Source organism: Mercurialis annua, linkage group LG3 (assembly GCF_937616625.2).
Source record: "Mercurialis annua linkage group LG3, ddMerAnnu1.2, whole genome shotgun sequence".
NCBI lineage: Eukaryota > Viridiplantae > Streptophyta > Magnoliopsida > Malpighiales > Euphorbiaceae > Mercurialis > Mercurialis annua.
In genome coordinates, this window is record NC_065572.1 from 27,865,026 (window position 1) to 27,879,882 (window position 14,857).

The window sequence follows — 14,857 nt, forward strand, 5'->3', positions numbered from 1 at the left end:
CTTTTTAGAAATTTAAGCCAAACGTTTACAAACGTTCCAAAACAAATTCAAGGGTTTCACCTTTTTAGTAATTTAAGCCAAATGTTTACAAACGTTACGAAACAAATCCAAGGGTTTCACCTTTTTAGCAATTTAAGTCAAACGTTTACAAACATTACGAAACAAATTCCAACGTTTCGCCTTTTTAGCGATTTAAGCCGAACGTTTCACACGTTACGAAACAAAACCAAACGTTTCCCCATTTTAGCGATTTACGCCAAACGTTTAAAACGTTACGAAACAAATCCAAAAAATTCACCTTTTTAGCGATTTATGCCAAACGTTTATAAACTTTACGAAACAAATCCAAACGTTTCCCCTTTTTAGCGATTGAAGGCAAACGTTTACAAACGTTCAAAACAAAGTTAAACGTTTTATCTATTTAGCGATTTAAGCCAAACGTTTACAAACATCACGAAACAAATCCAAACGTTTCATCTTTTTAGAAATTTAAGCCAAACGTTTACAAACGTTACGAAACAAATCAAAGCGTTTCACCTTTTTAGTAATTCAAACGTTTACAAACTTTACGAAACAAATCCAAGCGTTTCACCTTTTTAGCAATTTAAACCAAACGTTTACAAACGTTACGAAACAAATCCAAATGTTTCCCGTTTTTAGCGATTTAAGCCAAACGTTTACAAACTTTACGAAACAAATCCAAAAGTTTCACCTTTTTAGCAATTTAACCCAAACGTTTACAAACGTTACCAAATGTTTACAAACGTTACCAAACAAATCCAAATGTTTAACCTTTTTAGCGATTTAAGCCAAACATTGACAAACGTTACGAAACAAATTCAAACGCTTCATCTTTTTAGCGATTTAAGCCAAACGTTTGCAAACGTTATGCAACAAATCCAAACATTTCACCTTTTTAGCTATATAAGGCAAACGTTTACAAATGTTACGAAACAAAACCAAACGTTTAAAACGTTATGAAACAAATCCAAACGTATCATATTTTTAGCGATTTAAGCCAAACCATTACAAATGTTACGAAACAAAACCAAGGATTTCACCTTTTTAATAATTTAAACCAAACGTTTACAAATGTTACCAATCAAATCCATGCGTTTCACCTTTTTGGAAATTTAAGCCAAACGTTTACCAACGTTCCGAAACAAATCCAAACGTTTCACCGTTTTAGTAATTGAAGCCAAACGTTTACAAAGGTTATGAAACAAATCCAAATGTGTCACCTTTTTAGCAATTTAAGCCAAACGTTTACAAATGATATAAAACAAATCCAAACGTTTCTCATTAACAAATATAAACGTTTCTCATTTTTAGCGATTTAAGCCGAACGCTTACAATCTTTACGAAATAAATCCAAATGTTTCTTCTTTTAGCAGTTTAAGCCAAACGTTTACAAACGTTACGAAACAAATCCAAGTGTTTCACCTTTTCAGCAATTTAAGCCAAACGTTTACAAACGCTACGAAATTTCAAAAGTTTCACCTTTTTAGCGAATTAAGCCAAACGTTTCAAACATTACGAAACAAATCCAAACGTTTCACCTTTTTAGCGATTTAAGCCAAACGTTTACAAACGTTACGAAACAAATCCAAACGTTTCGCCTTTTTAGCAATTTAAGCCAAATGTTTACAAACGTTAGAATCTAATTCCAAACATTTCGCCTTTTTATCGATTTAAGCTAAACGTTTACAAATGATACGAATTAAAACCAAACGTTTAAAACGTTATGAAACAAATCCAAATGTTTCAAATTTTTAGCAATTTTACAAACGTTACGAAACAAAACAAAGTGTTTCACCTTTTTGACAATTTAAGCCAAACGTTTATAAACTTTACGAAACAAATCCTAGCGTTCCACCTTTTTTGCAATTTAAACCAAATGTTTGCAAACGTTGCGAAACAAATTCAACTGTTTCACCTTTTTAGTAATTTAAGCCAAACGTTTACAAACGTTACGAAAACAAAATTAAAGCTTTCCACCTTTTTAGCAATTTAAGCCAAACGTTTACAAACGTTCCGAAAGAAATTCAAGTGTTTCACCTTTTTAGTAATTTAAGCCAACATTTACAAACATTACGAAAAAAATCCAAGCGTTTCACCTTTTTAGCAATTTAAGCCAAACATTTACAAACGTTACGAAACAAATTCAAACATTTCACCTTTTTAGCGATTTGTGCCAAAAATTTACAAACGTTACGAAACAAATCCAAATGTTTCACCTTTTTAGAGAGTGAAGCAAAACGTTTGCAAACGTTACAAAATAAATTCAAACGTTTCCCCTTTTTAGCGATTTAAGCCAATACGAAACAAATCCAAATGTTTCACCTTTTTAGAGATGTAAGCCAAACGTTTACAAACGTTTAGAAACAAATCCAAGTGTTTCACCTTTTTAGCTATATAAACCAAACGTTTACAAACGTTACGAACAAATCCAAGCGTTTCACCTTTTTAGCAATTTAAAATGTTTACAAACGTTATGAAACAAATCCAAGCGTTTCACTTTTTTAGCAATTTAAGCCAAAGGTTTACAAACGTTACGAAACAAATCCAAACATTTCACCTTTTTAGCGATTTAAGCAAAACGTATACAAACGTTACGAAACAAATCCAAACGATTTACCTTTTTAGGGATTTACGCCAAACGTATACAAGCGTTACGATTTAAATCCAAACGTGTCACCTTTTTAGCGATTTAAGCCAAACGTTTACAAACGTTACAAAACAAGTCCAAACATTTCACCTTTTTAGCAATTTAAGCCAAACATTTATAAACGTTACGAAACAAATCCAAACGCTTTACCTTTTTAGCGATTTAGGCCAAACGTTTACAAAATGTTACGAAACAAATCCTAACGTTTCCCCTTTTTAGCAATTTAAGCCAAACGTTACGAAACAAATCCAAACATTTCACCTTTTTAGCGATTTAAGCCAAACGTTTACAAACGTTACGAAACAAAACCAAACGTTTAAAACGTTACGAAACAAATCCAAACGTTTCACATTTTTAGCGATTTAAGCCAAACCGTTACAAACGTTACGAAACAAAACCAAGCATTTCGCCTTTTTAGCAATTTAAGCCAAACATTTACAAACGTTACGAAAGAAATCCAAGAGTTTCACCTTTTTAGCAATTTAAGCCAAACATTTATAAACTTTCCGAAACAAATCCAAGCGTTTCACCTTTTTAGCAATTTAAGCCAAACGTTTACAAAGGTTACGAAACAAATCCAAGCATTTCATATTTTTAGGAATTGAAGCCAAACGTCTACAAATGTTACGAAACAAATCCAAACGTTTCACCTTTTTAGCAATTTAAGCCTAATGTTTACAAACATTACGAAACAAAACCAAACGTTTAACCTTTCAATCCATTTAAGCCAAATGTTTACAAATCTTACGAAACAAATCCAAATGTTTCCCCATTTTAGCAATTTAAGCCAAACGTTTAAAACGTTACTAAACAAATCCAAACGTTTCACCTTTTTAGCGATTTATGCCAAACGTTTACAAACGTTACGAAACAAATCCAAACGTTTCCCCTTTTTAGCGATTGAAGCAAAACGTTTACAAACGTTAAGAAACAAATCCAAATGTTTCACATTTTTAGCAATTTAAGCCTAACGTTTACGAACGTTACGAAACAAAAACCAAACGTTTCACCTTTTTTAGAATTTTAACCAAACGTTTACAAACGTAACCAAACAAATCCAAGAGTTTCACCTTTTTAACAATTTAAGCCAAACGTTTACAAACGTTACGAAACAAATCCAAGCGTTTCATCTTTTTAGCAATTTAATCCAAATGTTTACAAACGTTATGAAACAAATCCAACCGTTTCACCTTTTTAGCAATTTAAGCCAAATGTTTACAAAGGTTACGAAACAAATCTAAGCATTTCACATTTTTAGGAATTGAAGCCAAACGTTTACAAATGTTACGAAACAAATCCAAACGTTTCACCTTTTTAGCGATTTAAGCCTAATGTTTACAAACATTACGAAACAAAACCAAACGTTTAACCTTTTCATCCATTTAAGCCAAACGTTTACAAATGTTAAGAAACAAATCCAAACGTTTCCCCATTTTAGCGATTTAAGCCAAACGTTTAAAACGTTACGAAACAAATCCAAACGTTTCACTTTTTAGCGATTTATGCCAAACGTTTACAAACGTTACGAAACAAATCCAAACGTTTCACCTTTTTAGCAATTGAAGCCAAACGTTTACAAACGTTAAGAAACAAATCCAAATGTTTCACATTTTTAGCAATTTAAGCCAAACGTTTATGAACGTTACGAAACAAAAACCAAACGTTTCACCTTTTTTACAATTTAAACCAAACGTTTACAAATGTAACGAAACAAATCCAAGCGTTTCACCTTTTTAACAATTTAAGCCAAACGTTTACAAACGTTACGAAACAAATCCAAGCGTTTTATCTTTTTAGCAATTTAATCCAAATGTTTACAAACGTTATGAAACAAATCCAAACATTTCACCTTTTTAGCGATTTAAGACAAACGTTTACAAGCGGTACGAAACAAATCCAAACGTTTCCCCTTTTTAGCGATTTAAGCCAAACATTTACAAACGCTATGAAAAAAATTCAAACGTTTCACCTTTTTAGCCATGTAAGACAAAGGTTTACAAGCGTTTTGTCAGGATCCAATTTCATGGATTGTGACCGGCGCTAGGGTATGGGTATGGTCGTACCAAAACACGTAGCAAGCCTCGCGGATAACCGTATTATCAAAATAAACCTACAAGAAAAGCAATGCTCGGGGGCAAACGAGACTCCAACCTAAGTCTAGCAGTTTATTCAACAGTTCTAATATAATTAGTTAATAGCAATTCAAAATTATGAAACATGCCTCATATATAAATAATCCAATGTAACATGCCCAAGGTGCAATAATATAAAAGTTTTACCACTACGACAAACCAAAATATAATAATAACAGGGACAACTAGTTCTACTGCGGTCTAAGAGGTAAAACATTTGACTAGTCCAATAACATAAAAAGACCTCCGAGGAATCAAAATATCGGAGATGACCAACGCTCTCAAAATCATAAGCCTGAAAAAAAATTGGAAAAACAACGTGGTCAGATATACTGAGATGAGTTCATAATGCTATTTACATTTATTAAGTTTAAAACCCTTAAAAGAAATCCTTTTATACTAATATATATATATTTAATTATGGAAAACAATATTGAAATGAAATCCCAAAGTATTTAACCCAAAGTAGATGGGAACAAATCCTCATCGATTCCCAAAGTGGGCCAGACATTGGTCATCCAATCCCAAAGTACTTACCGGTGCACGCAGTCTCGATACAAGCCTATCGAGTAGCTCGTTTCAATCCATATCCATATTTCTTAAAACAGTTCACAAACATTTGATATACTAAAATAATGTGCGGTACTTAATAAAGCGGTAAATAACATTATAAACTCACTGCTTGATTATCCACATGAATCTTGGCAAACAGCTAACCCTGCGTAGACTCCGAAGCACAAGCAGTCGACAGGTCTAAAACATTATACAAGTTAAAATCCAATCAACCCCTAACTCTAAGAATACTGGACTCCATATAGGACTAGCATTTCAAACACAACCAAAGAATCAGCCAAGGTAACCAAAGTACAACTAAAGTATATCCAAAGTATTTCATTCAAACCAAATAACAAAGTAAGGCAAATTAAGCTTAGGTGAGTTCTTATCTTTGAAAACGAAACCAACGTCTTAAATACATAAATAATCTTTTCAAAACAATAATAGTTCCTAGAGTAGTGTGTTAGCCTTACTGTAGTTTAGCTTAACACAACATGTCTAGAGACCACGTCTAACCCGACCCATCCATAAACCAAAGTTAAAAACCAATTTCTTAAATCAAACCTTAAATAAAACCAAAGTTATTTTAGATAAGAACTAATACCTTGACTTAATAATGCCACGAAACAATATAGAAACCACAATCCAAATAAGCTTGTCAACACTTGACAAGTAACACCCAAGGTACACTTAATATCTCAACTTAAATAGAATCAATAAGATTTAATCATCTTTCAAGTATCAACTGAAACTAAATAATTTAATCAACTCACAACAACCATATAACCCTTACATGCCTTATATCTCATTTAACCATTGTTAACAAGACTAACATCCATTAAATTGGTCAATTTTACCAATCACTATCCACCAAAGTAATCTTTCAAATACTAGAATCCTTCTTTGTAAATAATTTCCAGCAACACGATTCTTTTTATAACAGCGATATAATTCAAGTAAACCATATTTAACATATGTTTGATCCTTAGATAGTTACCTCAATTCACTCGATGTGTAAATTTTTAACAAACAACCTTTTAATCTTTAAAAAAAAAAAGATTTGCAGATTTTAGGCTTACACCAAAACATAATTTTATCTCAAAAGTTTAATCCAAATGATTCATTAAATCATTTAAACAATATATCCAAACCACCCAAAGTATTGTTAAGCATCTAACAAACTAAGATCAAACTTTAAAACATTTCCAGATTTTTAAACAACAATCAAAACAGTTTTGTAACCTAAAATCTTTAGCCATTTGATAAATCTATCAATTCTAACATCCAATCCAAACCACCCAAAGTACAAATGAAATCAAAGAGACTTATATAACATCAAATCAAGATTTCCAGAATTTATAAATCATAGCAACACAAAAAATACAGTCAAGTCACCCAAAGTACTGAATTAACACATCAACTAGCAATCTCTACAAACCATAATAAGGGTTTAGAGCCACTAATCTTTTGGAATAGATTAAGAATAACCAAAGGAAGAAAACCCAGAATTTATCCCAAAGTCAGTCTACAATCAATTGAAACGATGGCTAGAGGATTAAGAACAAATAGGAACGATCAAACTATGATTAAACCTTAAGAGATTGATGAATTTCCTTACCAATGATCAAATTAGACTAAGGAATAGTAGGAGATGATATCCAGAGTAGGTGTTGTAATAGGGTTTTTGAGAAAGTGTAAAATCTTATTAGGTCTAATTAAGGTGGTATTAATAGAAAATCAGCGAACTGAACAGTGTACGCATCACGCCCGCTACAGCCATATCGCGCCCGTGATATACGTCGCTCCCGCGACACTCCTCCCATCACGCCCGCGAAAATGCTACTGCCTCCGATGAAAAATTGAGATTTTTAATTTGAAATCGAAAATGTTCGTAACTCTAAAACTACTCCTAATACATCTTAAAACACATATTAAAAGGCTTAGAACCTTCGAATCATGATTACAAGTGGTCGAACCACTCAAACGAACCCAAGGTACCGTTTATGCTTAACATAACAAATTAGAAAATACGGGGTGTTACATTCTTCCCAACTTAAAAACAAATTCGTCCTCGATTTCACAACTACGAAACTACGCAACATCTCACGTAAACATACCAATGTAATATGCATAGCACAGTGCCCAAAGTATCAAATACCAAAGTAACACATAAAATAAACACATAACCCAAGGTACTAACATAACATAAAAGAAATCAACAAATCCAACGTACCTCAACGAAAGAGGAAAGGATAACGGCTCCTCATGTCGGACTCCGTCTCCTAGGTGCACTCTTCTATAGAGTGATTCCGCCACAGTACCTTGACCATCAGAATCTCCTTGTTCCGCAACTTACGCACCTGTGTATCGAAAATCTCAACAGGCTGCTCCTCATAAGACCGCTCTTGGTCAATCTCAACACTTTGTGGTATAATCACTTGAGCAGGATCAGAAACGCACTTCCGCAACATCGAGATATGGACCACTGGATATACCAAAGACATGTCTGGCGGTAACGCCAAACGATAAGCAACTGCTCCAACTCTCTCTATGATCTCATAAAGACCAAGAAACCTCGGTGCTAGTTCCCCCTTTATACCAAAACGTACAACGCCCTTCATAGGCAAAACCCGAAGAAATACATAGTCGCTAACACGAAATTCAAAATCCTTCCGCTTAAGATCAGCATAGCTCTTGTGCCGACTAAAAGCAGTCTCAAACCTACGCTTGATCAAAGGTACCTTCTCATAGATAATCTGGATGATCTGAGCTCAAGAAAGTTTACGCTCGCCGACCTCTTCCCAACATATAGGAGATCGACACTTGCGCCCATACAAAGCCTCGTAAGGTGCCATCTCAATACTAGTGTGATAACTGTTGTTGTAGAAAAACTCAATCAAAGGAAAATGAGTATCCCCGCTACCCTGAAAATCAAGAATACACATTCTAAGCATATCCTCCAAAGTCTGAATCGTCCTCTCAGACTGACCGTCAGTCTGAGGATGAAATGCAGTACTGAAATCAAACCTCGAACCCAAAGATTCCTGCAATACCTTCCAAAACCGAGAGGTGAAAATCGAACTTCTGTCCGAAACTATCGACACTGGTAAACCATGGAGACTGACAATACGATCGATGCACAACTGTGCCAACTTCGAATCCTGATAAGTAACCTTGATCGGTAAGAAGTGAGCTGACTTGGTCAAACGGTCAACAATCACCCAAATCGAATCATACCACTTTCGAGTACGTGGTAAACCAACTACGAAGTCCATTGCGATATGCTCCTATTTCCACTCTGGAATAGGTAGCGGCTGTAGATATCCAAACGGTCTCTGATGTTCCAACTTTACCTACTAGCGAGTCAAACTCTGCAACATCCTTTTTAGCAATTTAACCAAAACGTTTACAAACGTTACGAAACAAATCCAAGCGTTTCTCCTTTTTAGCAATTTGAGCCAAACGTTTACAAACGTTACGAAACAAATCAAAACCTTTTTAACAATTTAAGCCAAACTTTTACAAAGGTTAGGAAACAAATCCAAACGTTTCACCTTATTAGTGATTTAAGCCAAACGTTTACAAACGATACGAAACAAATCCAAACGTTTCATCTTTTTAGCGATTAATCCTAACGTTTACAAACATTACAAAACAAATCCAAACATTTCACCATTTTTGCGATTCAAGCCAAACGTTTACAAACGTTACGAAACAAATCCAAACATTTCACCTTTTTAGCGATTTAAGCTAAACGTTTGCAAACGTTACGAAACAAATCCAAATATTTCCCCTTTTTGGCGATTTAAGTCAAACATTTATAAACATTACGAAACAAAACCGAACGTTTAAAACGTTACGAAATCAATCCAAACGTTTCACATTTTTAGCGATTTAAGCCAAACCATTACAAACGTTACGAAAAAGAACCAAGCGTTTCACATTTTTAGCAATTTAAGCCAAACATTTACAAACGTTACGAAACAAATCCAAGCGTTTCACCTTTTTAGTAATTTAAGCCAAACGTTTACAAACGATACGAAATGAATCCAAACGTTTCATCTTTTTAGCAATTTAAGCCGAACGTTTACAAACGTTACGAAACAAAACCAAAAATTTCACCTTTTTAGCGATTTAAGCCTAACGTTTACAAACGTTACGAAACAAAACCAAACATTTCACCTTTTTAGCAATTTAACCCAAACGTTTACAATCATTACGAAACAAATCCAAACGTTTCCCTATTTTAGCGATTTAAGCCAAACGTTTACAAAAATTACGAAACAAATCCAAACATTTAACCTTTTGATTGATTTATGCCAACTGTTACGAAACAAATCCAAACGTTTCACCTTTTTACCAATTTAAGCTAAACGTTTACAAACGTTACGAAACCAATCCCAACGTTTCACCTTTTTAGCTATTTAAACCAAACATTTACAAACGTTACGAAACAAATTCAAACGTTTTAAATTTTTAGCGATTTAAACCAAACGTTTACAAAGGTTATGAAACAAATCCAAATGTTTCACCTTTTTAGCAATTTAAGCCAAACGTTTACAAACGTTACGAAATAAATCCAAGCGTTGTTTTTAGCAATTTAAGCAAAACATTTACAAACGTTACGAAACAAATCCAAGCGTTTCACCTTTTTAGGAATTTAAGCCAAACGTTTACAAATGTTACGATACAAATCCAAGCGTTTCATTTTTTTAGCAATTTAAGCCAAACGTTTACAAATGTTAAGAAACAATTCCCAACGTTTCACCTTTTTAGCAATTTAAGCCAAAGGTTTACATATGTTACGAACCAAAACAAAACATTTAAAAAGTTATGAAACAAATCCAAACGTTTCACATTTTTAGCGATTTAAGCCAAACCTTTACAAACGTTATGAAACAAATCCAAATGTTTCACAATTTTAGCGATTTAAGCCAAACCTTACGAAATAAAACCAAGCGTTTCACCTTTTTAGCAATTTAAGCCAAACGTTTACAAATGTTGCGAAAAAAATCAAAACGTTTCACCTTTTTAGCGATTTAAGCCAAACGTTTATAAACGTTACGAAACAAATCCAAACGTTTCCCCTTTCTAGCGATTTAAGCCAAGCGTTTACAAACGTTACGAAGCAAATCCAATTGTTTCTCCTTTTTAGCAATTTAAGTCAAACATTTTACAAACATTACGAAATAAATCAAAGCATTTCACCTTTTTAGCAATTTAAGCCAAACGTTTACAAACGATAAGAAACAAATCCAAATGTTTCACCTTTTTAGCGATTTAAGCCAAACATTTACAAACGTTACGAGACAAATCCAAACATTTCACCTTTTTAGCGATTTAAGTCGAACGTTTACAAACATTACGAAACAAAACCAAACATTTCACCTTTTTAGCGATTTAAGCCTAACGTTTACAAACGTTACGAAACAAAACCAAACATTTCACCTTTTTAGCAATTTAAGCCAAACGTTTACAATCGTTACGAAACAAATCCAAATATTTCCCCATTTTAGCGATTTAAGCCAAACGTTTAAACCGTTACGAAACAAATCCAAACATTTAACCTTTTTAGCGATTTATGCTTAACGTTCACAAACGTTACGAAACAAATCCAAATGTTTCACCTTTTTACCAATTTAAGCCAAACGTTTACAAATGTTATGAAACAAATCCAAACGTTTCACCTTTTTAGCGATTTAAGTCAAACGTTTATAAACGTTACGAAACAAAACCAAACGTTTCCCCTTTTTAGCGATTTAGCCAAACGTTTACAAACGATACGAAACAAATCCAAACATTTCACCTTTTTAGCGATTTAAGCCAAATGTTTACAAACGCTACGAAACAAATCCAAACATTTCACCTTTTTAGCGATTTAAGCCAAACGTTTACAAACAATACGAAACAAATCCAAACGTTCCACCTTCATAGCGATTTAAGCAAAACATTTACAAACGTTACGAAACAAATCTAAACGTTTCATCTTTTTAGCGATTGAATCCACACGTTTACAATCTTTACGAAGCAAAACCAAATGTTTAAAACGTTACGAAACAAATCCAAACGTTTCACATTTTTAGCAATTTAAGAAACAAAACCAAGCATTTCACCTTTTTAGCAATTTAAGCCAAACGTTTACAAACGTTACGAAACAAATCCAAGCGTTTCACCTTTTTAGCAATTTAAGCCAAACGTTTACAAACGTTACGAAACAAATCCAAGCGTTCACCTTTTTAGTAATTTTAGCCAAACGTTTACAAACGTTATGAAACAAATCCAAGAGTTTCACCTTTTTAGAAATTTAAGCCAAATGTTTACAAATGTTACTAAACAAATCCAAATGTTTCACATTTTTAGCGATTTAAGCCGAACGTTTACAAACGTTATGAAACAAAACCAAACATTTCACCTTTTTAGCAATTTAAGCCAAACGTTTACAAACGCTACGAAAAAAATCCAAATTTTTCCCTATTTTAGCTATTTAAGCCAAACATTTAAAACGTTACGAAACAAATCCAAAGATTTCACCCTTTTAGCGATTTATGCCAAACGTTTACAAACGTTATGAAACAAATCGAAACGTTTCACCTTTTTTGCGATTGAAGACAAACACTTACAAACGTTACAAAACAAATCCAAATGTTTCACTTTTTTAGCGATTTAAGCCAAACGTTTACAAATGTTACGAAAAAAATCCAAACGTTTCACCTTTTTAGCGATTTAAGCCAAACGTTTACAAAGGTTATGAAACAAGTCCAAATTTTTGTCACGACGCAAATTATTGAGCCGAGACCGGCGCTAGGGAATGGGAGTGGTTGCTCCGAAACCTGTGGCAAGCCTAAAATTACTAAAAAAATCGTAAATATATATATATAATATCATATATAAAACATGTTCAGGAACCTCTTTTAGATAATACAATTATAGTTATTAAAATATTATATCAGAGTTTACATTCCAAATAAACTGTTTGATATCACTTCACAAATCTTATACTGACACCTACTGACTATTGCAGCTCTATGAACTCATATTCTGTGCAAGCCAATCGACTTATGGCACAACGAAGATGGTTTGTCTTATCCGACTCTGACTACCTGAAAAACATTAGTGTGAGGGGGTCAGTATTTTGGGAAATGCTTGAGTGAGTTTACATTTACAGACGGTATTATCATAAAAATCATGTAAATATTTAACATACTTTTAAATACTCGAATAATCAATTCATAGATCAAATATCAAACAACACGCAAATATACGATCCGACTGAAACCCTAATCCAAAGATCCCTAAGAAACCAACTACGGAATCTAATGAATTTAATTATAGCAGCATCTGGACCGGGAACAAAGCCACCGTCGCCACAGATCTGCGTTGGGTCTCTAGGCCGGGAACAATGCCACCATTGCCACAACTTCCCTTTAAGTTTTGGCAGGGAACTAAACCACCGTCACCATCTGATTTAATAGCTCATACAAAAATCTAGGACACAGGATTATCTAACCATATTACTGGTGATCACACAGTCTTATTGACGCCCAATAGATAGCACGTTTCCTCGAATCGCTAGAACATATTCATCACGAATCAGATTGTAAAACATACAATGTTAAAGATAACGGAATAGGCAAAGCATATAATGTAACAACAATAAAGCATTCAACTCATATAAACAATACACAAAAGTAAACTGCAAGCTCACAGAAACCGCTATCCAACAATGCAATATCGTCATTCAATCACGCAGGTTCCATGCGTCGTTCGATCTCGTAGTTATTACAGCTCGTCGGTCTGGTAGCTTATCGATACTTCGATCACCTATTCGAATTACAAGTATGTTTAATTCATAAACGTCAATCTTAGATTAAGGACTAAATAAAATTCCAAGTTTCTTTCTTCGATTGACTTCTTACTTTTATACTTAACTTCAAAACGTGACTCCTTTATTCAATCTCTAAAACGTTAGCCTGATTACTTTGTTGTTTTCTTATCTGACCACTCATGACCACATCCATACCTTTTTATTGAATTCAAATATGTTCCATCAACGCATCATATTCATTCTAGGGGAACCATTTTTCATTCACCGAAACTCCTGGAAGTCGCCGTTGGGGCAGGGCACGTCATGCCCAAGCTGTTTTGGGAGGGGCACGTCGTGCCCCCCTCTATGCACGTCGTGCCCCCCCTAAAAATAAAGGGAGCACGTCGTGCACAAGGGTTGCACGTCATGCACAGGCCATTTTTGGCCTTCAGCACGTCGCGCCCTCTTCGCTGGGCGCAATTTAAGCAGGTCGGAGACCTATTCCGACATCAAAACATACGTATAACTCATTCCGACATGTACCCAATTAATTTTAAATCATACTCTACTTAAAAACGCTAGAAACAACTAGGTTTCGATACTTTGATTCGAATGTTATAAACATAAATTTAAAACAGCCCTTAACCTCAAATTTTTAATATAAAAATCAAACCCTTACCTTGGTCATAAGCCATAGGATGATATAGAATTTAATTCCGAGAAAATCGATATAAATAACACACGATTTGGACGAGAAACTGCGAAACCGCGTCGAACCGAAGTCGATCGCCATCTTGTTCGTTTTTTTTTTCTCTGGAGGCTTCTTTCTTATTCTTGAATCATGATTCATATATTTCTTATATATATATATGAAGGCTAATTGATGCTTTTGATCCCTCATTTCTTTTATTTGAACTGTTTCTCTTTCAAACTTTATATTTTAACCAAATGGTTAATTACTGCTTTAACTCGATTACATACGTATTATTATATCCAAATAAATAATACTAGCCCAAAACTAGTATTTTCCGTCAATAATCTTCTAATTACTATTCTCGAGGCTTAATTGGCTAATTTACACTTTGATCCTTGCAACTTTTCAAAAGTTGCAATTTAGTCAAAAACGCATCCGCGTCCAAATTTTGAAAGGTCTTCGATCGACTCGAAACTTCTACCATAGATACTACAAAATATCTCGCGGACTTTCAAATCAGGATTTATATTTTATTTTATATGAATTTCTCTCAATTATCTCTTAATCTCGACAATTTTGTTTAATGGAAAATATTCCAAATTTCCTACACCATTATATTAAATCCACTTTTATCGAAAATTCCTACACGTGGCACGATATAATGTATTTAAATATTCGGGGTATTGCATTCTTCCCCACTTATTTATATTCGTCCTCGAATTTTCATATACTCTTCTTACTTATTTCAATCCCTCGATATCTTCAATTTTATTCTTAATAAGTACATCGTATTCATTTCACAATGCTTATTAGCGCGTGGAATTATCATTCCAGTTCTGTACTTCTTGTACAATAACGTCAACTGTCATTGACTACCTGCATATCACTATCTTCTTCTATAGTGACTTCATTTGTATTTTTATGTATTATGATTCTTTAACTTTGATCTCTTCTCCTTGATCGTGTATACATGATTTTTTCATCTGCTCCTTGTCTGATATTCA

The 14,857-nt window shown here is 33.8% G+C and overlaps 1 protein-coding gene across 1 annotated transcript; it reads right to left on the reverse strand.

Annotated features, from left to right (window-relative positions):
* Positions 1–6,832: 6,832 nt before the first annotated feature.
* On the reverse strand, positions 6,833–7,976 carry LOC126672461 (uncharacterized). The gene is made up of 2 exons (XM_050366410.1): positions 7,677–7,976; positions 6,833–6,880 (listed from the first exon to the last, which is right to left on the reverse strand). Exons 1-2 carry the CDS (start codon positions 7,974–7,976, stop codon positions 6,833–6,835), a joined length of 348 nt encoding a protein of 115 aa, XP_050222367.1.
* Positions 7,977–14,857: the final 6,881 nt, after the last annotated feature.

Excerpts from the sequence above, each read along its gene's own strand:
- LOC126672461 (XM_050366410.1), bottom strand. The coding sequence starts at position 7,976 with ATGAAGGGCGTTGTACGTTTTGGTATAAAGGGGGAACTAGCACCGAGG. Across the intron at positions 6,881-7,676 it reads AGGAGATTCTGATGGTCAAG|ACTGACTTTGGGATAAATTC; the intron begins GTACTGTGGCGG and ends AATTGATTGTAG.